General features: G+C 42.2%; 1 protein-coding gene across 2 annotated transcripts in view; it reads right to left on the bottom strand.

The window, feature by feature from the left end:
- Positions 1-4,479: 4,479 nt before the first annotated feature.
- The window catches only part of LOC139569984 (cadherin-related family member 1a-like), a 37,877-nt gene continuing 16,581 nt past the window's right edge, over positions 4,480-25,775 (bottom strand). The window contains exons 14-17 of one of the 2 annotated variants that reach the window (XM_071391396.1): positions 14,428-14,495; positions 12,598-12,826; positions 10,106-10,360; positions 4,480-6,908 (exon numbers count right to left, since the gene is read on the bottom strand). In XM_071391396.1, the coding sequence (XP_071247497.1) occupies positions 6,291-6,908; positions 10,106-10,360; positions 12,598-12,826; positions 14,428-14,495 (1,170 nt within the window). In that variant the 3' untranslated portion in view covers positions 4,480-6,290. Of the gene's footprint in view, positions 9,070-10,105; positions 10,361-12,597; positions 12,827-14,427; positions 14,496-25,775 lie in introns of both variants that reach the window. The other variant, XM_071391397.1, reaches the window with a different exon arrangement.

The following is a 25,775-nucleotide window of genomic DNA, read 5'->3' as shown; positions in this document are numbered from 1 at the left end:
GAGAGAATAGACAACATGAGATCTTCTCTGAGTTCACTGCAAGCTGCATTAGATGATCATTTCTGATATTATTATTATTTTTTTAATCTATATAAAATATATATTGTCTGTCACATTAAGGGGGTAAATAATTTAGTCCTTAATTTACTTGAATGTATTTTTGTATTCAACAATTGCCTAAAATATCTGTCTTTCACATGCCAATGTGATCAAAACATGTATAGTCTTGAATAAAAGCACATCTATTGTGGAGTCAAAGGTATTCTACTTCTTTGATTTGTATTATCATAAGTTTACATCCTTCAATTTATTACGCTTAAAATTCCGATAACTTTCCCAAAATGTTCAGGTTTTCCAGAGATCCCAGTTGAAAGATTCCCGGAATTTGCTATCAACATTCTCAGCCGCCAAAAGACAAAAGCCAATTATGTCTAAGTGAGCATTACCCATGAATGAGTGAATAGAGACTAGAGGATCAAGACAGAAGATTAGGAAGATGGTGCAGGTCAGTTTGACTGCAGTATAGGGTGTTAATGGTAAGGTTTAAAATAGCAATAGAGTTCAATCTAAAGGGTTAATATCACCAGTTTACCCAGGGACAACATTCATTTATGAAGACAATCAGGGCCGGCTATAGCCTTTCGGGGGCCCTAAGAGAGATTTGGTTGAGGGGCCCCCCCCCACCTCGCGGAAAAACATTTTAGTGGCCTCCGTCGATGGCGGAGAGACATTTTTGAGTGTTAAAGTTAATTTCCTGCTATTCTACACATTTTGCCATGGGGCTTAGAGAAAATGTTGCAATTTTAAAGGCCCAGTGCAAACATATATATATATTTTTTTTATTAGTTTTATATACATTTCCACACAGGTTGGAATGATACTGTGTGATTGTGAACATGGTGAGGATGCCGTGGGGGGGGGGGGGGGGGGAGGTCATTTAGCATACACTCGGACCATAAACTCATAAATTCTACCTCCTCAAACCTATGAACTTTCTTCCAAGTCTAAATATGATGAGTGTGCGGAATACTTCAGTATTTAAGCAAGAAGTTTGATGATATGGTCCCTAGTCTAACACACAAAGGCACTGTGGATTTATTGACACAGATATGCTCAGGAAAGTTACATCACAATTTAAGCCTTCTACCTGCCTTCTCGATTCTATCCTCACCACCTTCTTCAAAACAGTTTTTAGTTGCATATCTGAAGAAGTGCAAGCTATTGTTAATCACACCCTGTTCACAGGCACTTTCTCCACTGCACTAAAAACTGTTATGGTGAAACCCCTTCTGAAGAAAAGGAATATAGATTCTTCAGCTCTTAACAATTTTCTGACAATCTCCAACATTTCATTCTTATGCAAAATTCTGGAGAAATTGGTTTTCAAACAGATGAACTGTCTTTTTGGTTTTCGTGCCCAGAGACAGCCTTAGTTAAAGTGGTAAATTATCAAAACAGAGATGCCAAACAGCTCTCTGTCCTTGTACTATTGGATTTAAGTGCTGCGTTCGACACTGTTGACCATGATGTCCTTCTGGACAGACTGGAGAGGTGGGTTGGCCTCTCCGGTCCTGGAGAGGTGGGTTGGCCTCTCTGGTCCTGGAGAGGTGGGTTGGCCTCTCTGGTCCTGGAGAGGTGGGTTGGCCTCTCTGGTCCTGGAGAGGTGGGTTGGCCTCTCTGGTCCTGGAGAGGTGGGTTGGCCTCTCTGGTCCTGGAGAGGTGGGTTGGCCTCTCCGGTCCTGGAGAGGTGGGTTGGCCTCTCTGGTCCTGGAGAGGTGGGTTGGCCTCTCCGGTCCTGGAGAGGTGGGTTGGCCTCTCTGGTCCTGGAGAGGTGGGTTGGCCTCTCCGGTCCTGGAGAGGTGGGTTGGCCTCTCTGGTCCTGGAGAGGTGGGTTGGCCTCTCTGGTCCAGTTATAAAATGGTTTAGGACCTATTTAACTGGTCAAGAGTTCTAAGTCACCTTCGGTGAACACAACTCAGAGAAAATACATACAACATGTGGTGTTCCACAAGGTTAGTTTTCGGGTCCTGTACTGTTCAGTTTATATATGTTATCCCTTTGCAGCGTTATCAGAAAGCACAGCATTGATTTTCATTGCTACGCAGACGATACACAACTTCACAATTCTGTGTCACCAGAGGATTTAGGCTCCACGGATAAATTATTAGACTGTATCAGTGATTTAAATACATGGAGGGCTCACAACTTCCTCTAGCTAAATAAAGACAAGACCGAAGTACTTATTGTTGGAGCCAAAGCACAGAGAGAGAATCTGGCCGCACATTTTAATTCACGGGCATTAAAAATAAAACACAAGATAAAAAAACCTAGGTGTTATTTTAGATTCCGTGCTCAGTCCCCTCCTGTACTGCCTGTTCACTCATGACTGCACGGCCAGGCACGACTCCAACACCATCATTAAGTTTGCTGATGACACTACAGTGGTAGGCCTGATCACCGACAGGGTAGTCCGAGGGTAGTGCGTACAGCCCAGTACATCACCGGGGCCAAGCTTCCTGCCATTCAGGACCTCTGTACCAGGCGGTGTCAGAGGAAAGCCCTAAAATTGGTCAAAGACTCCAGCCACCGTAGTCACAGACTGTTTTCTCTGCTCCCGCAGAGCAAGTGGTACCGGAGCGCTGAGTCTAGGTCCAAGAGGCTTCTAAACAGCTTCTACCCCCAAGCCATCAGACTCCTGAACAGCTAATCAAATGGCTACCGAGACTATTTGCATTGCTCCCCCCCCCCCACACACGCTGCTGCTACTCTCTGTTATTATCTACGCATAGCCGCTTTAATAACTCTACCTACATGTACATATAAACTCAATTACCACGACACCGGTGTCCCCGCGCATTGACTATGTACCGGTACCCCCTGTATATAGCCCAGCTATTGTTATTTACTGTTGCTCTTTAATTATTTGATATTCTTATCTCTTACTTTTTATTAGGTATTTTCTTAAAACTACATTGCTGGTTAAGGACTTGTAAGTATGCATTTCACTGTAAGGTCTACCTACACCTGTTGTATTCGGCACATGTGACAAATAACATTTGATATGATAATAATTAGAATTTTCGAATCACACATTAGGAATGATTTTTACCACCTGAGGAACATTTCCAAGGTGCAGCCATTTCTCTCTTAGGCTGATAAAGAGAGACTCATCCAGTGAGCAAACAGTACACCGGTTTTAAGGCCCCTACACTGGCTGCCTGTGAGTTTTACAATTAATTTGAAGATTCTTCTATTGGTTTTTAAATCAATCCACGATTGTGCACCACAATACATGTCAGACATGCTTATAAGTTATGTACCCAGTAGGTCCCTCAGGTCCTCTGGCACTGGCCTTTTAACTATCCCAAAGCCTAGGACCAAGATGCATGGAGAGGCAGCCTTTTAACTATCCCAAAGCCTAGGACCAAGAGGCACGGAGAGGCAGCCTTTTAACTATCCCAAAGCCTAGGACCAAGATGCATGGAGAGGCAGCCTTTTAACTATCCCAAAGCCTAGGACCAAGAGGCATGGAGAGGCAGCCTTTTAACTATCCCAAAGCCTAGGACCAAGAGGCATGGAGAGGCAGCCTTTTAACTATCCCAAAGCCTAGGACCAAGAGGCATGGAGAGGCAGCCTTTTAACTATCCCAAAGCCTAGGACCAAGATGCATGGAGAGGCAGCCTTTTAACTATCCCAAAGCCTAGGACCAAGATGCATGGAGAGGCAGCCTTTTAACTATCCCAAAGCCTAGGACCAAGAGGCACGGAGAGGCAGCCTTTAGCTACTATGCCCCCAGCCTCTGGACTTGCCTGCCAGAGAACCTGAGGGGGCCCGAAACTGTGGACATATTTAAAAGATATTAAAAGGCATGTTTTCAGCTTTGCTTTTCCTCTGGGTGCTTTTTAGTCCCTCTTTACTTTTTTTGTTTTATGTTGGTTCTGGCGTAAATATTTCAGCTTGGATTTCGGCTAAATTATCTTTAAAAGTAAATTGCAATGCACTTGTCTACAAACACACCTTTGATTGAATAATGACATTCAGTACTGTACCTATCACAGGAGGTTGGTGGCACCTTAATTGGAGAGGACGAGCTCATGTGAATGTCTGGAGCGGAATCAGTGGAACGGTACCAAATACATCATACGTGGTTTGATGCCATTCCGTTTGCTCCCTTCCAGACATTATTATGAGCCGTCCTCCCCTCAGCAGCCTCCACTGGTACCCATCTAAACATTATTTTTTTTAATGTAATTTATTTGTAATTTATTGCAGATCACAAAATTATTTCTGTATTCTAGTTTATTGTTATCTTAAGCTGTGACAAAGGCCGTGAGGGCGATGCGTAAAGCTTATTAAAGAGCAGTGATACGATCAAGAGCTGTGTGCGGATTCCTTCTTTTTTTCTCCCTCCGTTTATTGTCATCTAAAACGTACTGTATATCTCGCTAGTTATGAACTAACAAAATCACAACACAACAATTATTTTTCATACATTTATTCAAAACGATAAAATAAAAGACATTCAAGATTTCACTTCAAGAAACAGGCAAGTGTTACACAACATACATTATTATTATAGAATATATACATACATACATACACACATATAGTATATACTGTATCGTTATGTATCCCATTAATTTTCATGTAGTTCACACAGCGTGGAAATTAATGCTTCAAAATTCCAACCAAGTTTATGGCCAATTTTACAACATCTCCGTTCATACAGTTTGATATTTACTGAAACAACAAAGCGATTCCTTCATTTAAGTGAGTAATCCAACACCAATTCCCCAAATTAAGAAGACCCTTTAGAAATATAAAAGCATTTAAGCAAAACAGAGGGGGCGGGGGGGGGAAGTTACTGAATCCAAACAAGCAAGAGCTTTTGTTGTCTTGAAAGCAGACAGTGGCACGTCATAATCCTCGAACATCTATTTATCTAAATATGACAAAACACCATTAGAATGTCACTACACAGGTCCATGAGCACTTCATGTTTTAAGCAATGGCATTTATTTTCTGTCAAGAATATCTCTTATTTTCTAGCTGTCTCATATAGCTGCTTCGATCTGATGCACAAGTAAAAGTGGGTACATTTTTAGGGATGGGGCATTTGAAATGTTTTCACTATTAGAATAATATCATGGTAGTAGAAATACACGTGTTTTAAAGAAAACAGTTGTTTTGGAAACTTTAATGGAGACTTGCTCGCTCAAGCCTCTTTGTCTGTATCAGTTAAAAGGTTTGGAAGAGGTGAGTGGAGAGAGGAGTAGGGGCCGGTGTGTGGCACTAGTTACACAAACTTGTTGCTGCCATATGTTACCTATCATGCCATCTGGTAGTGCTCGTCTTGACTGCATCAAATCGTTGTAAACGAGCTAGCTAGCTACAGTAGCAAGGCTGATTGAGGCTTTTTTGAGGCGTCCTTTTAGCCAAATTAATTCCGTAATTTGAATTCCATTTTGCATTCTGGCAACATAGGCTACATATCAATCCTAATCACATATTTCAGCACTATTCTTGAAAACATTGCAGGGTCTTAAGCAAATAAAACAAAACTTTTCAGGAATATGACACAGAAATATGCAGTAATCTTTTCCTCAGACACGGTCTAGTATTTCCCCCTTAGTCACTCTTGTTAACATGTTGTTTCCCTCAGGATGGCAGCAATGCAGACGTATCTAACAAGGATCCCATTACACATCTCAAGATGGCAGCAATGCAGAGACGTATCTAACAAGGATCCCATTACACATCTCAAGATGGCAGCAATGCAGAGACGTATCTAACAAGGATCCCATTACACATCTCAAGATATCAGCAATGCAGAGACGTATCTAACAAGGATCCCATTACACATCTCAAGATATCAGCAATGCAGAGACGTATCTAACAAGGATCCCATTACACATCTCAAGATGGCAGTGCAGAAACATCTCCAGTTATTTCTGGATGACAGAGGGTGTGTTTCAAATGGCACCCTATTCCCTATAAACTGCACTATTCTGGACCAGGGCCCATGGATCCAAGTATTCAACGTTATGTTAACATCTTGAAGAAAACGTGTAGAGCTGGTTAGATTCAATAAGGTTCAATAATAGGACAGTGTTGCAACATTGTTTTGACAGAGGACTTGCTTTGAAAACAAATAAAGTTTTGAAGGGAATTTACCTACTGTCCTCAACCTTCTTTTACAATTGCAGTTGTACAATCCTAGGACTGAGCACATTCAGCGGTCCAGACAATTGACTGACAGATTGGTTAGAGCGCCAGCACACCTATCAGATTCAATAATAGCTTGAGTTGCTCTCAATGATTTTCTGCTCCAGTCTCCTTTTGAGTTCAGAGACCAGGGCTGAGCTGACGGGAATTTTAGTCGTCTCAGAGCTGATGTTGCTCTCTCTGCTCTGGCTGGATCTCCTGGATCCCTTGGAAGCCAGAACCCCAGAGACGGTTGGCACTGCAGCCCGGGGCCTCTCACTGGGCCTGGGGTTGGAGGACAGAGAGGGACAGGATGGAGGAGGCAGACAGGGCGCTCTGGGGGGCAGAAGATTGGGCTTTGATCTGGGGCACCGGGGTCTGACGTTTTTGTTGCTGTTGATGCTGACACTCCCTGCTTCCGGGTCGCCTACAACAAACTTGTTCAATGGGTCATTTCCACCGCCGCCATGGAACGGTACGTTAAACGTCCACGGCTTGCGGTCTCTTGACGGTCTCCGTCTGATGATGATGCGGCGCGCCGGCATTATCCTGTTGGACTTTGTGTTGCGCAAGAACATAGCCGTGGAGATCAAGACAGTGACCCCTACCAATATGCTAATGACACCAGCGACCATACCTAGGGCCTTCATTGGGTTGTGCCTACTTTGCAATAAAAAGGCTGCCATAGGCCCCTTGAGTTGAGTCTGTAAAAGAGCACAAAGATAATACTTTTAAATCACGCCCATCCACGGGACTTGATCATCAAACGTTTTAAACGTTTACTATTTTGGTCCAAAAGCATGCAGGCAAGCAGCGAGGTCAGAGGTCAGACATGAGCCAAGCACTGACAGAGGAGCCCCAGACAGACAACATCTCTATAACGCTAGCAGCATGATGGCCGCAGGTAGTCCTGTGTGCCTCCGTTGGTAAAAGCACGGGGCTAGCAACAACAAGGTTGGGGGGGGGGGATTAAATTCCCACAGCTAGCCCATACATGTACTAATAATGTATGTACTCACTGTAATGACACACTGTCAAACATCCATTCATCCCAAACTGCTGTGTCTGTTGATGATAGAGGTTTAGGGTGTGGTGCTCTACTTTCGTCTGTGCCTTTTGGGTCACAGCCTTAAGCTAAGCACTGATTGTAGTCGGGAGTGCGGCGGGTGCATCAGAACGGTTTGTTATTTTTGTTTACGCGCAGTGACATGTTTTTCTGATGAGGATTGTATTGTGGATTAACTTCCTGCGACAGGTTCCTAAAGCCCTACGTTGAATGCCTCTTGGTCTTTGGTTTGAGTGTATTATTTACATGGATATGAGGGGAAAAAAAATGAAATGAAAAATAGAGATTACTCTGTTCTTCTGACAAAGGGATTAACCCCAAACTCAAGACACTGGCTTGAAAGTAAATGACTTAATCTTTGTTACTTCAGTATAGTCAAACTGTTTTAAATATGCTCTGACATAGGAGAATTACTATAAAATAAGTACTACATACTATAATAGTAGCGCTAGAATTGTACAATATAATCAAAACAATATACCTAAAAGTACATAAGTAGATAAAGATACATTTTCAGGAGTAGAAAAACATCTACCAATCAAATATAAAAGATGGATATGAAATAACTATACTTTTTTAAAAATATAATATCATATTTATACAAGTTAGTTAAGGAAAAAATCGTATTTACAATGACGACCGGTCAAAAAACTTTGTGTGTGTGTGTACTTATTTACTGTTCCTATATAATGTACTCCAGTACTCTCCTTTATAATGTACTCCAGTACTCTCCTTTATAATGTACTACAATACTCTCCTTTATAATGTACTCCAGTACTCTCCTTTATAATGTACTCCAATACTTTCCTTTATAATGTACTCCAGTACTCTCCTTTATCATGTACTCTCCTTTATAATGTACTCCTGTACTCTCCTTTATAATGTACTCCAGTACTCTCCTATATTACTCCAGTACTCTCCTTTATAATGTACTCCAGTACTCTCCTTTATAATGTACTCCAGTACTCTCGTATATAATGTACTCCAGTACTCTCCTATATAATGTACTCCAGTACTCTCCTTTATAATGTACTCCAGTACTCTCCTATATAATGTACTCCAGTACTCTCCTATATAATGTACTCCAGTACTCTCCTTTATAATGTACTCCAGTACTCTCCTATATAATGTACTCCAGTACTCTCCTATATAATGTACTCCAGTACTCTCCTTTATCATGTACTCAAGTATTCTCCTTTATAATGTACTCTCCTATATAATGTACTCCAGTACTCTCCTATATAATGTACTCTCCTTTATAATGTACTCCAGTACTCTCCTTTATAATGTGCTCCAGTATGTAGTTCTGTCCTTGAGATGATATTGTATATTAATGTTCCGTATTATGTCAATTTTTACGTTCTGTGTGGACCCCAGGAAGAGTAGTTGCTGCATTCGGATCCTAATAACATACCAAATACCAATACAAGAATCCAATAGAAAAATCCTATCCTTTATAATGTGCTTTGGTACTCTTTTACAGACAAAGCAGTAACAAAAATATATATTGTCTTTAAAGTATCATAAAGTAATGTCTTGCAGACATAATAAGGTAATATATAAAAGGTAGTCTGTCTAGTCCAGAGGGATGGGTCTCATGATCATTTGGGCCTTCGGATAACTCTGATGAAATTGGCCTGGGGGTTGACGCGAGCTTTCTTCACTGTTCTACAGTACAAGGTAGTGGATATACAGATTGTTAGTAAGATTGTGAAGCCGACTATGCCCAAAAAAAGTCCAATAACATTTGATGGGCGCTTGATGAGGTTCAGGAAGTTTGCAAATATTCGAGCTTTGATCTGAAAAGCACAATGCAACACAGAAGACAACACAGAGATAATATTCACACAGAGATAATATCGTGGTATTCTATTCTTCTCGGATATGATGTTAAATATGTAGGGCGAAGTTAACAAAGAGGAAGGTAAGCTTTAAAATTCATGCAATCAATGAATGCAAATTTGGAAGAAAAAAATACACTTAATGAGTATGTACATTTTTACAATATAAAAACAAACAAAATATAAATAATTGAAATAGCACTTTCTTTATGTTTCTATGAGAGGAGAGTTTGTTTGAGTGATTTAAAATATCACTTAACAGGCTTGACAGAACTAATGCTGCTGGCGTTAGTTCACCCAAATGATTGATTTCCTTACCCTGTAAGCAGCCTATGGATAAGGTATGACAGCAGGGTTAGAAAATTAAGCAGTTAGGGTTAGGGTTAGGAAATTAGGCAGTTAGGGTTAGGAAATTAGGCAGTTAGGGTTAGGAAATTAGGCAGTTAGGGTTAGGAAATTAGGGTTAGGGTTAGGAAATTAGGCAGTTAGGGTTAGGAAATTAGGCAGTTAGGGTTAGGAAATTAGGCAGTTAGGGTTAGGAAATTAGGCAGTTAGGGTTAGGAAATTAGTCGGTTAGGGTTAGGAAATTAGTCAGTTAGGGTTAGGAAATTAGTCAGTTAGGGTTAGGAAATTAGGCAGTAGGCAGTTAGGGTTAGGAAAGTAGGCAGTAGGCAGTTAGGGTTAGGAAAGTAGGCAGTTAGGGTTAGGAAATTAGTCAGTTAGGGTTAGGAAATTAGGCAGTAGGCAGTTAGGGTTAGGAAATTAGGCAGTAGGCAGTTAGGGTTAGGAAAGTAGGCAGTTAGGGTTAGGAAAGTAGGCAGTTAGGGTTAGGAAATTAGTCAGTTAGGGTTAGGAAAGTAGGTAGTTAGGGTTAGGAAATTAGTCAGTTAGGGTTAGGAAATTAGGCGGTTAGGGTTAGGAAATTAAGCAGTTAGGGTTCGAGTTAGGTTAGGGTTATTACTCTACGGTTAAGGTCAGGAAACATTCAACCTACCGCCTCAGTGATGTCGATGTTGACTACGGCGGTAGTGCTGAAGGACGGAGACCCTCTGTCCCGGGCTTGGACTACCAGAGACCACCTGCAGTCCTTCTGCTTGGTGATGTTCTGCACGATCTCCATGGACTTGATGTACGACTTGAGCTTGATCTCTCCCGTCTCCGCGTTGATGTCGAAGACGTTGTCCGGTTCAGCTTGCATAATGGAATACTCAATGACGTTATTGGGCGACTCTGCATCGGCATCTATTGCCTGAATGAAAAAAACAAAAAAGCAGCAAAACCAAACACATTATTTACTTAGAAACTGCACGAGACTGGAACGGTTCTGGACACGCTCACATTTTTCATTTCAGGTGATTATCATCCAACAAAAACAAGCATTCAATGTACAGTGTTTCCCAGGGGTGTGATGATTCACACAGTGTTTAACAGGGGTGTAATGATTCACACAGTGTTTACCAGGGGTGTAATGATTCACACAGTGTTTACCAGGGGTGTAATGATTCACACAGTGTTTACTAGGGGTGTAATGATTCACACAGTGTTTACCAGGGGTGTAATGATTCACACAGTGTTTACCAGGGGTGTAATGATTCACACAGTGTTTACTAGGGGTGTAATGATTCACACAGTGTTTACCAGGGGTGTAATGATTCACACAGTGTTTACTAGGGGTGTAATGATTCACACAGTGTTTACTAGGGGTGTAATGATTCACACAGTGTTTACCAGGGGTGTAATGATTCACACAGTGTTTACTAGGGGTGTAATGATTCACACAGTGTTTACCAGGGGTGTAATGATTCACACAGTGTTTACCAGGGGTGTAATGATTCACACAGTGTTTACTAGGGGTGTAATGATTCACACAGTGTTTACCAGGGGTGTAATGATTCACACAGTGTTTACCAGGGGTGTAATGATTCACACAGTGTATAGGATCAAACCGGACCGATGGCCAGTGAACCGTTACTACCCTAGGACAGGGGTTCCTAAACCTTTTCACTCAGGCCCCCTTTCCAGCATCGGGGAACATTTTTGGACTCATCAATCTACACACGATACCCCATAATGACAAGGCGAAACCTGTTTTTTGTAAATGTTTGCTAATGTATTACAAATAAAAAACAGAAATACATTATTAACATAAGTATTCAGACCCTTTGCTATGAGACTCGAAATTGAGCTCAGGTGCATCCTGTTTCCATTGATCATCCTTGAGATATTTCTACAACTTGATTGGAGTCCACCTGTGGTCAATTCAATTGATTGGACATGAATTGGAAAGGGACACACCTGTCTAAGGTCCCACAGTTGACTGTGGATGTCAGAGCAAAAACCAAGCTATGAGGTCAAAGGAATTGCCGGTAGAGCTCGGAGACAGAATTGTGTTGAGGCACAGATCTGGGGAAGGGTATCAAAAACAACACAGTGGCCTACATCATTCTTAAATGGAAGAAGTTTTGAACCACCAAGACTCTTCCTAGAGCTGGCCGCCCGGCCAAACTGAATGCCAAGTGCCACGTCTGGAGAAAACCTGTCACCATCCCTATGGTGAAGCATGGTGGTGGCAGCACCATGCTGTGGAAATGTTTTTCAGCGGCAGGGACTGGGAGACTAGTCAGGATCGAGGGAAAGATGAACGGAGCAAAGTACAGAGAAATCCTTGATGAAAACCTGCTCCAGAGCACTCAGGACCTCAGACTGGGGTGAAGGTTCACCTTCCAACAGGACAACAACCCTAAGCACACAGCCTAGACAAATCAGGAGTGGCTTCGGGACAAGTCTCTGAATGTCCTTGAGTGGCCCAACCAGAGCCCGGACTTGAACCCGATCAAACATCTCTGGAGCGACCTGAAAATAGCTGTGCAGCAACGCTCCCCATCAAACCTGACAGTGCTTGAGAGGATCTGCAGAGAAGAATGGGAGAAGCTCCACAAATACAGGTGTGCCAAGCTTGTAGCGTCATACCCAAGAAGACTCGAGGCTGTAATCGCTGCCAAAGGTGTTTCAACAAAGTACTGAGTAAACGGTCTGAATACTTATGTAAATGTGATATTTCCGTTTTTTATTTGCAACAATTTCTAAAAACATGTTTTTGCTTTGTCATTATGGGGTATCGTGTGTAGATTGAAGAGAATTTTTTTTTAAACCATTTTAGAATAAGGCTTGTAACGTAACAAAATGTGGGAAATAGTCAAGGGGTCTGAATACTTTCCGAATGCTCTGTATGGGCTAAGAAACCTAGCTAAAGAACGTTAGCTGACGTGGGATAGTTGATCTGGACATGACCAGTTAGTAATAGCTCTGGAAGGCATCCAATTACTGACATGACAAGAGGAACACTGATGATGCACTACATCATTGTGAAAGTGCACCTTCATTCTACTATTACTATGTTATCTTATTGCTACTGTACATACCTCTACTTTAGGGATCTATAAAGTGCTATCTTATCCTATGTTATCTTATTGCTACTGTACATACCTCTACCCTAACAGGTGCACCGATGATCATGGTCCTCTCCACAAGGCTGTCATCAAACTCTGGAACATGGTCGTTCATGTCAAGGACAGTGACAAACACCTCCGCCAGGCTGTACTTGCCCTCTGTGTCCTCTGCCTTCACGTAGAAGTTGTACTTGGACTTGACCTCAGCATCAAGAGTGGCCCAGGCCTGGGTGTAGATGATGCCTGAGGACGGGTGGATGAGAAACCTGGAATACACAACAGAGTATTAGCAGGCTATTGACAATATATTAGTGGTATATTGGCAGTATTTTAGCATTATATTGGCAGTATATTGATAGTATATTAACAGTATATTGACAGTATATTGAGAGTAAGTTGGCAGTATATTGGTAGTATACAAGCAGTATATTGTCAGTATTTAGGCAGTACAATCTTAGAAAAAGGTGCTATCTAGAACCTAAAAGGGTTCTTCGGCTGTCCCCATAGCAGAAACCTTTGAAGAACCCTTTTTAGTTCCAGGTAGAACCCTTTTTAGTTCCAGGTAGAACCCTTTTTAGTTCCAGGTAGAGCCCTCTGTGGAAAGGGTTCTGGAATATTAGCAGTATATTAGCAGTATTTTTTACAGTATATTGGCAGTATATTGACAGTATTTTAGCAGTGCATTAGCAGTATATTGGCAGTTATGTAACAATCAAGGTTATGCACTGTATGTACTGTGCACAACAGTTTAATCTTGGATTAAATCTCATGGGAAAAATATATCAAGACCCGTGTTGCAGATGATAGATAAAGTACTCTGTATTATCACCAAGGTCGTTTTTTGTTCGGTACACATTTTCTTTATGTCCAATATTCTGGCTAAGTGGCACATAATTCAGCCATTTTCAAACATTTTATTTTTTAGAACGTATTCCCTGTGAAAATTAACAAATGCAAGGCAAACTGTTAACTTTCACACATTTATCATTTACTTCCTGCGTCAAGACGGCAAGCGAAACTGGAAGATAACTTGACACTTAGTTTTTTCAATGTTCTGCCTGTATTGCAGCCTGCCTGCCTTGCTTTCCATAGCAGAGCTCCAGCTGCCACATTGCATGTTAATTGGCCCTCTCTACACGAGACATCCAAGCCTGGCAGGCTATTTTTCACCCTACAATCCAATTACAAGATTAACCAGTCAGTATCTTGCCCCACTCTTAGAGTAAGCTGTTACAGGAGAGAGGAGAAGAGCTGCAAGCATAGCCAACCTAATACTGAAATACTGTCTTCTCCCATCTTCCAATCAAAGGGGAAGAATCTAAGTTGAGAGATGGTTGACCTGGAGCAGGATTAGTTAACCCAAGTCAAACTCATTCATTTTATCCACAATAACCACAGCCGGCAGGTGATAGAATGGCATGAAAATGATGAATGCCTGAGACTGATCAGTCAGTAGGAGGTTGGTTCATCCAATGGTGACAGTTGTTGTTATGTCTAGGTGGAGAGTAGACACAAGTAAACACCGTTTACAAAACTTTTTTATTTTTGCACAAGCGTTTTCACATCTATTGCAGAAAAAGCCATAGAAAATATACGGCGCTGTACTTTATTCACTGCGAATGGTGACAAGCGTTTACCAACTTTTTTTTACTTGCTTGAGCGATTGGGACTCAATACAAAGACCCCGCGGGTTTCCCCACGTTTGTCCTAACGCATAATCAGGCATAACAAATCATTATATTGCATAAGTGATCATTTCTGCTCATTTTGGTCTATTCAACTGGCTCCACACCAACAGATTAATGGATTTTATTCAAATCTTCATGTTCAACAATCATTGGTATTGGCAGGACTCTACTGTACTTACAAATCAGATCCTGATCCATAGATGGAGTACTTGACTTCACCCCAAAGGCCAGAGTCTGGATCATTGGCCTGGAAGGCAAAAAAAGAGAAAGGGAGTTAGAATGCTGGAACAGAACATAGAGGAAAGGATAGAAGTTAGAATGCTGGAACAGAACATAGAGGAAAGGATAGAAGTTAGAATGCTGGAACAGAACATAGAGGAAAGGATAGAAGTTAGAATGCTGGAACAGAACATAGAGAGGACACACGTTGGAATGTTGGAACAGAACATAGAGGAAAGGATAGAAGTTAGAATGCTGGAACAGAACATAGAGAGGACACACGTTGGAATGCTGGAACAGAACATAGAGAGGACACACGTTGGAATGTTGGAACAGAACATAGAGGAAAGGATAGAAGTTAGAATGCTGGAACAGAACATAGAGGAAAGGATAGAAGTTAGAATGCTGGAACAGAACATAGAGGAGAGGATAGAAGTTAGAATGCTGGAACAGAACATAGAGGAGAGGATAGAAGTCAGAATGTTGGAACAGAACATAGAGGAAAGGATAGAAGTTAGAATGCTGGAACAGAACATAGAGGAGAGGATAGAAGTTAGAATGTTGGAACAGAACATAGAGGAGAGGATTGAAGTCAGAATGTTGATAGTGCTGGAAAAGAACAGAGAGGATAGAAGTCAGAATGTTGATAGTGCTGGAAAGGAACAGAGAGGATAGAAGTCAGAATGTTGATAGTGCTGGAAAGGAACAGAGAGGATAGAAGTCAGAATGTTGATAGTACTGGAAAGGAACAGAGAGGATAGAAGTCAGAATGTTGATAGTGCTGGAAAGGAACAGAGAGGATAGAAGTCAGAATGTTGATAGTGCTGGAAAGGAACAGAGAGGATAGAAGTCAGAATACTGGTAGAGTGCTGGAAAGGAATATAGAGGAGAGGAGTCAGAATGCTGGATAGGAACAGAGAAATTAGAATCCTGGTAGAATGCTTGAACGGAACATAGAGGAGAGGAGTTAGAATGTTGGAACGGAACAGAGAGGAGAGGAGTTAGAATGTTGGAACGGAACATAGAGGAGAGGAGTTAGAATGTTGGAACGGAACATAGAGGAGAGGAGTTAGAATGTTGGAACGGAACATAGAGGAGAGGAGTTAGAATGTTGGAACGGAACATAGAGGAGAGGAGTTAGAATGTTGGAACGGAACATAGAGGAGAGGAGTTAGAATGTTGGAACGGAACATAGAGGAGAGGAGTTAGAATGTTGGAACGGAACATAGAGGAGAGGAGTTAGAATGTTGGAACGGAACATAGAGGAGAGAAGTTAGAATGTTGGAACGGAACATAGAGGAGAGGAGTTAGAATGTTGGAACGGAACATAGAGGAGAGGAGTTAGAATGTTGGAACGGAACATAGAGGAGAGGAGTTAGAATGTTGGAACGGAACAGAGAGGAGAAGAGAGGAGTTAGAATGTTGGAACGGAACATAGAGGAGAGGAGTTAGAATGTTGGAACGGAACAAAGAGGAGAAGAGAGGAGTTAGAATGTTGGAACGGAACATAAAGGAGAGGAGTTAGAATGTTGGAACGGAACATAGAGGAGAGGAGTTAGAATGTTGGAACGGAACATAGAGGAGAGGAGTTAGAATGTTGGAACGGAACAGAGAGGAGAAGAGAGATGTTAGAATGTTGGAACGGAACATAGAGGAGAGGTGTTAGAATGTTGGAACGGAACATAGAGGAGAGGAGTTAGAATGTTGGAACGGAACAGAGAGGAAAGGAGTTAGAATGTTGGAACGGAACATAGAGGAGAGGAGTTAGAATGTTGGAACGGAACATAAAGGAGAGGAGTTAGAATGTTGGAACGGAACATAGAGGAGAGGAGTTAGAATGTTGGAACGGAACATAGAGGAGAGGAGTTAGAATGTTGGAACGGAACATAGAGGAGAGGAGTTAGAATGTTGGAACGGAACATAGAGGAGAGGAGTTAGAATGTTGGAACGGAACAGAGAGGAGAAGAGAGGAGTTAGAATGTTGGAACGGAACATAGAGGAGAGGAGTTAGAATGTTGGAACGGAACAAAGAGGAGAAGAGAGGAGTTAGAATGTTGGAACGGAACATAAAGGAGAGGAGTTAGAATGTTGGAACGGAACATAGAGGAGAGGAGTTAGAATGTTGGAACGGAACATAGAGGAGAGGAGTTAGAATGTTGGAACGGAACAGAGAGGAGAAGAGAGGTGTTAGAATGTTGGAACGGAACATAGAGGAGAGGTGTTAGAATGTTGGAACGGAACATAGAGGAGAGGAGTTAGAATGTTGGAACGGAACAGAGAGGAAAGGAGTTAGAATGTTGGAACGGAACATAGAGGAGAGGAGTTAGAATGTTGGAACGGAACATAGAGGAGAGGAGTTAGAATGTTGGAACGGAACATAAAGGAGAGGAGTTAGAATGTTGGAACGGAACATAAAGGAGAGGAGTTAGAATGTTGGAACGGAACATAGAGGAGAGGAGTTAGAATGTTGGAACGGAACATAGAGGAGAGGAGTTAGAATGTTGGAACGGAACATAGAGGAGAGGAGTTAGAATGTTGGAACGGAACATAGAGGAGAGGAGTTAGAATGTTGGAACGGAACATGAAGGAGAGGGGTTAGAATGTTGGAACAGAACATAGAGGAGAGGAGTTAGAATGTTGGAACGGAACATAGAGGAGAGGAGTTAGAATGTTGGAACTGAACATAGAGGAGAGGAGTTAGAATGTTGGAACGGAACATAGAGGAGAGGAGTTAGAAAGTTGGAACGGAACAGAGAGGAGAAGAGAGGTGTTAGAATGTTGGAACGGAACATAGAGGAGAGGTGTTAGAATGTTGGAACGGAACATAGAGGAGAGGAGTTAGAATGTTGGAAAGGAACATAAAGGAGAGGAGTTAGAATGTTGGAACGGAACATGAAGGAGAGGAGTTAGAATGTTGGAACGGAACATAGAGGAGAGGAGTTAGAATGTTGGAACGGAACATAGAGGAGAGGAGTTAGAATGTTGGAACGGAACAGAGAGGAGTTAGAATGTTGGAACGGAACATAAAGGAGAGGAGTTAGAATGTTGGAACGGAACATAGAGGAGAGGAGTTAGATTGTTGGAACGGAACAGAGAGGAGAGGAGTTAGATCGTTGGAATGGAATATAGAGGAGAGGAGTTAGAATGTTGGAACGGAACATAGAGGAGAGGAGTTAGAATGTTGGAATGGAACATAAAAGAGAGGAGTTAGAATGTTGGAACGGAACAGAGAGGAGAGGAGTTAGAATGTTGGAACGGAACATAGAGGAGAGGAGTTAGAATGTTGGAACGGAACATAAAGGAGAGGAGTTAGAATGTTGGAACGGAACATAGAGGAAAGGAGTTAGAATGTTGGAACGGAACAGAGAGGAGAGGAGTTAGAATGTTGGAACAGAACATAGAGGAGAGGAGTTAGAATGTTGGAACGGAACATAGAGGAGAGGAGTTAGAATGTTGGAACGGAACATAGAGGAGAGGAGTTATAATGTTGGAACGGAACTTAAAGGAGAGGAGTTAGAATGTTGGAACGAAACAGAGAGGAGAGGAGTTAGAATGTTGGAATGGAATATAGAGGAGAGGAGTTAGAATGTTGGAACGGAACATAGAGGAGAGGGGTTAGAATGTTGGAATGGAACATAAAAGAGAGGAGTTAGAATGTTGGAACGGAACAGAGAAGAGAGGAGTTAGAATGTTGGAACGGAACATAGAGGAGAGGAGTTAGAATGTTGGAACGGAACATAGAGGAGAGGAGTTACAATGTTGGAACGGAACATAGAGGAGAGGAGTTAGAATGCTGGAACGGAACATAGAGGAGAGGAGTTAGAATGTTGGAATGGAACATAAAGGAGAGGAGTTAGAATGTTGGAACGGAACATAGAGGAGAGGAGTTAGAATGTTGGAAGGGAACATAGAGGAGAGGAGTTAGAATGTTGGAACGGAACATAAAGGAGCGGAGTTAGAATGTTGGAACGGAACATAGAGGAGAGGAGTTAGAATGTTGGAACGGAACATAAAGGAGAGGAGTTAGAATGTTGGAACAGAACATAGAGGAGAGGAGTTAGAATGTTGGAACGGAACATAGAGGAGAGGAGTTAGAATGTTGGAGCGGAACATAGAGGAGAGGAGTTATAATGTTGGAACGGAACATAAAGGAGAGGAGTTAGAATGTTGGAATGGAACATAAAAGAGAGGAGTTAGAATGTTGGAACGGAACAGAGAGGAGAGGAGTTAGAATGTTGGAACGGAACATAGAGGAGAGGAGTTAGAATGTTGGAACGGAACATAGAGGAGAGGAGTTAGAATGTTGGAACGGAACATAGAGGAGAGGAGTTAGAATGTTGGAACGGAACATAGAGGAGAGGAGTTAGAATGTTGGAAGGGAACATAGAGGAGAGGAGTTAGAATGTTGGAACGGAACATAAAGGAGCGGAGTTAGAATGTTGGAACAGAACATAGAGGAGAGGTGTTAGAATGTTGGAACGGAACATAAAGGAGAGGAGTTAGAATGTTGGAACAGAACATAAAGGAGAGGAGTTAGAATGTTGGAACGGAACATAGAGGAGAGGAGTTAGAATGTTGGAACGGAACATAAAGGAAAGGAGTTAGAATGTTGGAACGGAACATAGAGGAGAGGAGTTAGAATGTTGGAACGGAACATAGAGGAGAGGAGTTAGAATGTTGGAACGGAACAGAGAGGAGAAGAGAGGTGTTAGAATGTTGGAACGGAACATAGAGGAGAGGTGTTAGAATGTTGGAACGGAACATAGAGGAGAGGAGTTAGAATGTTGGAAAGGAACATAAAAGAGAGGAGTTAGAATGTTGGAACGGAACATGAAGGAGAGGAGTTAGAATGTTGGAACGGAACATAGAGGAGAGGAGTTAGAATGTTGGAACGGAACATAGAGGAGAGGAGTTAGAATGTTGGAACGGAACATAGAGGAGAGGAGTTAGAATGTTGGAACGGAACAGAGAGGAGAAGAGAGGAGTTAGAATGTTGGAACGGAACATAAAAGAGAGGAGTTAGAATGTTGGAACGGAACAGAGAGGAGAGGAGTTAGAATGTTGGAACGGAACATAGAGGAGAGGAGTTAGAATGTTGGAACGGAACATAAAGGAGAGGAGTTAGAATGTTGGAACGGAACATAGAGGAGAGGAGTTAGAATGTTGGAACGGAACAGAGAGGAGAGGAGTTAGAATGTTGGAACGGAACAGAGAGGAGAGGAGTTAGAATGTTGGAACGGAACATAAAGGAGAGGAGTTAGAATGTTGGAACGGAACATAGAGGAGAGGAGTTAGAATGTTGGAATGGAACATAAAAGAGAGGAGTTAGAATGTTGGAACGGAACAGAGAGGAGAGGAGTTAGAATGTTGGAACGGAACATAGAGGAGAGGAGTTAGAATGTTGGAACGGAACATAAAGGAGAGGAGTTAGAATGTTGGAACGGAACATAGAGGAAAGGAGTTAGAATGTTGGAACGGAACAGAGAGGAGAGGAGTTAGAATGTTGGAACAGAACATAGAGGAGAGGAGTTAGAATGTTGGAACGGAACATAGAGGAGAGGAGTTAGAATGTTGGAACGGAACATAGAGGAGAGGAGTTATAATGTTGGAACGGAACTTAAAGGAGAGGAGTTAGAATGTTGGAACGAAACAGAGAGGAGAGGAGTTAGAATGTTGGAATGGAATATAGAGGAGAGGAGTTAGAATGTTGGAACGGAACATAGAGGAGAGGGGTTAGAATGTTGGAATGGAACATAAAAGAGAGGAGTTAGAATGTTGGAACGGAACAGAGAGGAGAGGAGTTAGAATGTTGGAACGGAACATAGAGGAGAGGAGTTAGAATGTTGGAACGGAACATAGAGGAGAGGAGTTACAATGTTGGAACGGAACATAGAGGAGAGGAGTTAGAATGTTGGAACGGAACATAGAGGAGAGGAGTTAGAATGTTGGAATGGAACATAAAGGAGAGGAGTTAGAATGTTGGAACGGAACATAGAGGAGAGGAGTTAGAATGTTGGAAGGGAACATAGAGGAGAGGAGTTAGAATGTTGGAACGGAACATAAAGGAGCGGAGTTAGAATTTTGGAACGGAACATAGAGGAGTTAGAATGTTGGAACGGAACATAAAGGAGAGGAGTTAGAATGTTGGAACAGAACATAGAGGAGAGGAGTTAGAATGTTGGAACGGAACATAGAGGAGAGGAGTTAGAATGTTGGAGCGGAACATAGAGGAGAGGAGTTATAATGTTGGAACGGAACATAAAGGAGAGGAGTTAGAATGTTGGAATGGAACATAAAAGAGAGGAGTTAGAATGTTGGAACGGAACAGAGAGGAGAGGAGTTAGAATGTTGGAACGGAACATAGAGGAGAGGAGTTAGAATGTTGGAACGGAACATAGAGGAGAGGAGTTAGAATGTTGGAACGGAACATAGAGGAGAGGAGTTAGAATGTTGGAACGGAACATAGAGGAGAGGAGTTAGAATGTTGGAAGGGAACATAGAGGAGAGGAGTTAGAATGTTGGAACGGAACATAAAGGAGCGGAGTTAGAATGTTGGAACAGAACATAGAGGAGAGGAGTTAGAATGTTGGAACGGAACATAAAGGAGAGGAGTTAGAATGTTGGAACAGAACATAAAGGAGAGGAGTTAGAATGTTGGAACGGAACATAGAGGAGAGGAGTTAGAATGTTGGTAGAATGTTGGAACGGAACATAGAGGAGAGGAGTTAGAATGTTGGAACGGAACAGAGAGGAGAGGAGTTAGAATGTTGGAACAGAACAGAGAGGAGAGGAGTTAGAATGTTGGAACGGAACATAAAGGAAAGGAGTTAGAATGTTGGAACGGAACATAGAGGAGAGGAGTTAGAATGTTGGAATGGAACATCGAGGAGAGGAGTTAGAATGTTGGAATGGAACAGAGAGGAGAAGAGAGGAGTTAGAATGTTGGAACGGAACATAGAGGAGAGGAGTTAGAATGTTGGAACGGAACAGAGAGGAGAGGAGTTAGAATGTTGGAATGGAACATAAAGGAGAGGAGTTAGAATGTTGGAATGGAACATAGAGGAGAGGAGTTAGAATGTTGGAACGGAACAGAGAGGAGAGGAGTTAGAATGTTGGAACGGAACATAGAGGAGAGGAGTTAGATTTTTGGAACGGAACAGAGAGGAGAGGAGTTAGAATGTTGGAACGGAACATAGAGGAGAGGAGTTAGAATGTTGGAACGGAACAGAGAGGAGAGGAGTTAGAATGTTGGAACGGAATATAAAGGAGAGGAGTTAGAATGTTGGAACAGAACATAGAGGAGAGGAGTTAGAATGTTGGAACGGAACATAGAGGAGAGGAGTTAGAATGTTGGAACGGAACATAGAGGAGAGGAGTTAGAATGTTGGAACGGAACATAGAGGAGAGGAGTTAGAATGTTGGAATGGAACATAAAAGAGAGGAGTTAGAATGTTGGAACGGAACAGAGAGGAGAGGAGTTAGAATGTTGGAACGGAACATAGAGGAGAGGAGTTAGAATGTTGGAACGGAACATAAAGGAGAGGAGTTAGAATGTTGGAACGGAACATAGAGGAAAGGAGTTAGAATGTTGGAACGGAACAGAGAGGAGAGGAGTTAGAATGTTGGAACAGAACATAGAGGAGAGGAGTTAGAATGTTGGAACGGAACATAGAGGAGAGGAGTTAGAATGTTGGAACGGAACATAGAGGAGAGGAGTTATAATGTTGGAACGGAACTTAAAGGAGAGGAGTTAGAATGTTGGAACGAAACAGAGAGGAGAGGAGTTAGAATGTTGGAATGGAATATAGAGGAGAGGAGTTAGAATGTTGGAACGGAACATAGAGGAGAGGGGTTAGAATGTTGGAATGGAACATAAAAGAGAGGAGTTAGAATGTTGGAACGGAACAGAGAGGAGAGGAGTTAGAATGTTGGAACGGAACATAGAGGAGAGGAGTTAGAATGTTGGAACGGAACATAGAGGAGAGGAGTTACAATGTTGGAACGGAACATAGAGGAGAGGAGTTAGAATGTTGGAACGGAACATAGAGGAGAGGAGTTAGAAAGTTGGAATGGAACATAAAGGAGAGGAGTTAGAATGTTGGAACGGAACATAGAGGAGAGGAGTTAGAATGTTGGAAGGGAACATAGAGGAGAGGAGTTAGAATGTTGGAACGGAACATAAAGGAGCGGAGTTAGAATGTTGGAACGGAACATAGAGGAGAGGAGTTAGAATGTTGGAACGGAACATAAAGGAGAGGAGTTAGAATGTTGGAACAGAACATAGAGGAGAGGAGTTAGAATGTTGGAACGGAACATAGAGGAGAGGAGTTAGAATGTTGGAGCGGAACATAGAGGAGAGGAGTTATAATGTTGGAACGGAACATAAAGGAGAGGAGTTAGAATGTTGGAATGGAACATAAAAGAGAGGAGTTAGAATGTTGGAACGGAACAGAGAGGAGAGGAGTTAGAATGTTGGAACGGAACATAGAGGAGAGGAGTTAGAATGTTGGAACGGAACATAGAGGAGAGGAGTTAGAATGTTGGAAGGGAACATAGAGGAGAGGAGTTAGAATGTTGGAACGGAACATAAAGGAGCGGAGTTAGAATGTTGGAACAGAACATAGAGGAGAGGTGTTAGAATGTTGGAACGGAACATAAAGGAGAGGAGTTAGAATGTTGGAACAGAACATAAAGGAGAGGAGTTAGAATGTTGGAACGGAACATAGAGGAGAGGAGTTAGAATGTTGGTAGAATGTTGGAACGGAACATAGAGGAGAGGAGTTAAAATGTTGGAACGGAACATAGAGGAGAGGAGTTACAATGTTGGAACGGAACATAGAGGAGAGGAGTTAGAATGTTGGAACGGAACATAGAGGAGAGGAGTTAGAAAGTTGGAATGGAACATAAAGGAGAGGAGTTAGAATGTTGGAACGGAACATAGAGGAGAGGAGTTAGAATGTTGGAAGGGAACATAGAGGAGAGGAGTTAGAATGTTGGAACGGAACATAAAGGAGCAGGAGTTAGAATGTTGGAACGGAACATAGAGGAGAGGAGTTAGAATGTTGGAACGGAACATAAAGGAGAGGAGTTAGAATGTTGGAACAGAACATAGAGGAGAGGAGTTAGAATGTTGGAACGGAACATAGAGGAGAGGAGTTAGAATGTTGGAGCGGAACATAGAGGAGAGGAGTTATAATGTTGGAACGGAACATAAAGGAGAGGAGTTAGAATGTTGGAATGGAACATAAAAGAGAGGAGTTAGAATGTTGGAACGGAACAGAGAGGAGAGGAGTTAGAATGTTGGAACGGAACATAGAGGAGAGGAGTTAGAATGTTGGAACGGAACATAGAGGAGAGGAGTTAGAATGTTGGAACGGAACATAGAGGAGAGGAGTTAGAATGTTGGAACGGAACATAGAGGAGAGGAGTTAGAATGTTGGAAGGGAACATAGAGGAGAGGAGTTAGAATGTTGGAACGGAACATAAAGGAGCGGAGTTAGAATGTTGGAACAGAACATAGAGGAGAGGTGTTAGAATGTTGGAACGGAACATAAAGGAGAGGAGTTAGAATGTTGGAACAGAACATAAAGGAGAGGAGTTAGAATGTTGGAACGGAACATAGAGGAGAGGAGTTAGAATGTTGGTAGAATGTTGGAACGGAACATAGAGGAGAGGAGTTAAAATGTTGGAACGGAACAGAGAGGAGAGGAGTTAGAATGTTGGAACAGAACAGAGAGGAGAGGAGTTAGAATGTTGGAACGGAACATAAAGGAAAGGAGTTAGAATGTTGGAACGGAACATAGAGGAGAGGAGTTAGAATGTTGGAATGGAACATAGAGGAGAGGAGTTAGAATGTTGGAATGGAACAGAGAGGAGAAGAGAGGAGTTAGAATGTTGGAACGGAACATAGAGGAGAGGAGTTAGAATGTTGGAACGGAACAGAGAGGAGAGGAGTTAGAATGTTGGAATGGAACATAAAGGAGAGGAGTTAGAATGTTGGAACAGAACATAGAGGAGAGGAGTTAGAATGTTGGAACGGAACATAGAGGAGAGGAGTTAGAATGTTGGAGCGGAACATAGAGGAGAGGAGTTATAATGTTGGAACGGAACATAAAGGAGAGGAGTTAGAATGTTGGAATGGAACATAAAAGAGAGGAGTTAGAATGTTGGAACGGAACAGAGAGGAGAGGAGTTAGAATGTTGGAACGGAACATAGAGGAGAGGAGTTAGAATGTTGGAACGGAACATAGAGGAGAGGAGTTAGAATGTTGGAACGGAACATAGAGGAGAGGAGTTAGAATGTTGGAACGGAACATAGAGGAGAGGAGTTAGAATGTTGGAAGGGAACATAGAGGAGAGGAGTTAGAATGTTGGAACGGAACATAAAGGAGCGGAGTTAGAATGTTGGAACAGAACATAGAGGAGAGGTGTTAGAATGTTGGAACGGAACATAAAGGAGAGGAGTTAGAATGTTGGAACAGAACATAAAGGAGAGGAGTTAGAATGTTGGAACGGAACATAGAGGAGAGGAGTTAGAATGTTGGTAGAATGTTGGAACGGAACATAGAGGAGAGGAGTTAAAATGTTGGAACGGAACAGAGAGGAGAGGAGTTAGAATGTTGGAACAGAACAGAGAGGAGAGGAGTTAGAATGTTGGAACGGAACATAAAGGAAAGGAGTTAGAATGTTGGAACGGAACATAGAGGAGAGGAGTTAGAATGTTGGAATGGAACATAGAGGAGAGGAGTTAGAATGTTGGAATGGAACAGAGAGGAGAAGAGAGGAGTTAGAATGTTGGAACGGAACATAGAGGAGAGGAGTTAGAATGTTGGAACGGAACAGAGAGGAGAGGAGTTAGAATGTTGGAACGGAACATAAAGGAGAGGAGTTAGAATGTTGGAACGGAACATAGAGGAGAGGAGTTAGAATGTTGGAACGGAACAGAGAGGAGAGGAGTTAGAATGTTGGAACGGAACATAGAGGAGAGGAGTTAGAATGTTGGAACGGAACAGAGAGGAGAGGAGTTAGAATTTTGGAACCAAACATAAAGGAGAGGAGTTAGAATGTTGGAACAGAACATAGAGGAGAGGAGTTAGAATGTTGGAACGGAACATAGAGGAGAGGAGTTAGAATGTTGGAATGGAACATAGAGGAGAGGAGTTAGAATGTTGGAACGGAACATAAAGGAGAGGAGTTAGAATGTTGGAACGGAACATAGAGGAGAGGAGTTAGAATGTTTGAACGGAACATAAAGGAGAGGAGTTAGTATGTTGGAACGGAACATAAAGGAGAGGAGTTAGAATGTTGG

This window comes from Salvelinus alpinus, chromosome 3 (genome assembly GCF_045679555.1).
Source record: "Salvelinus alpinus chromosome 3, SLU_Salpinus.1, whole genome shotgun sequence".
Taxonomy (NCBI): domain Eukaryota; kingdom Metazoa; phylum Chordata; class Actinopteri; order Salmoniformes; family Salmonidae; genus Salvelinus; species Salvelinus alpinus.
This window is presented reverse-complemented; position numbering and strand designations above follow the sequence as displayed.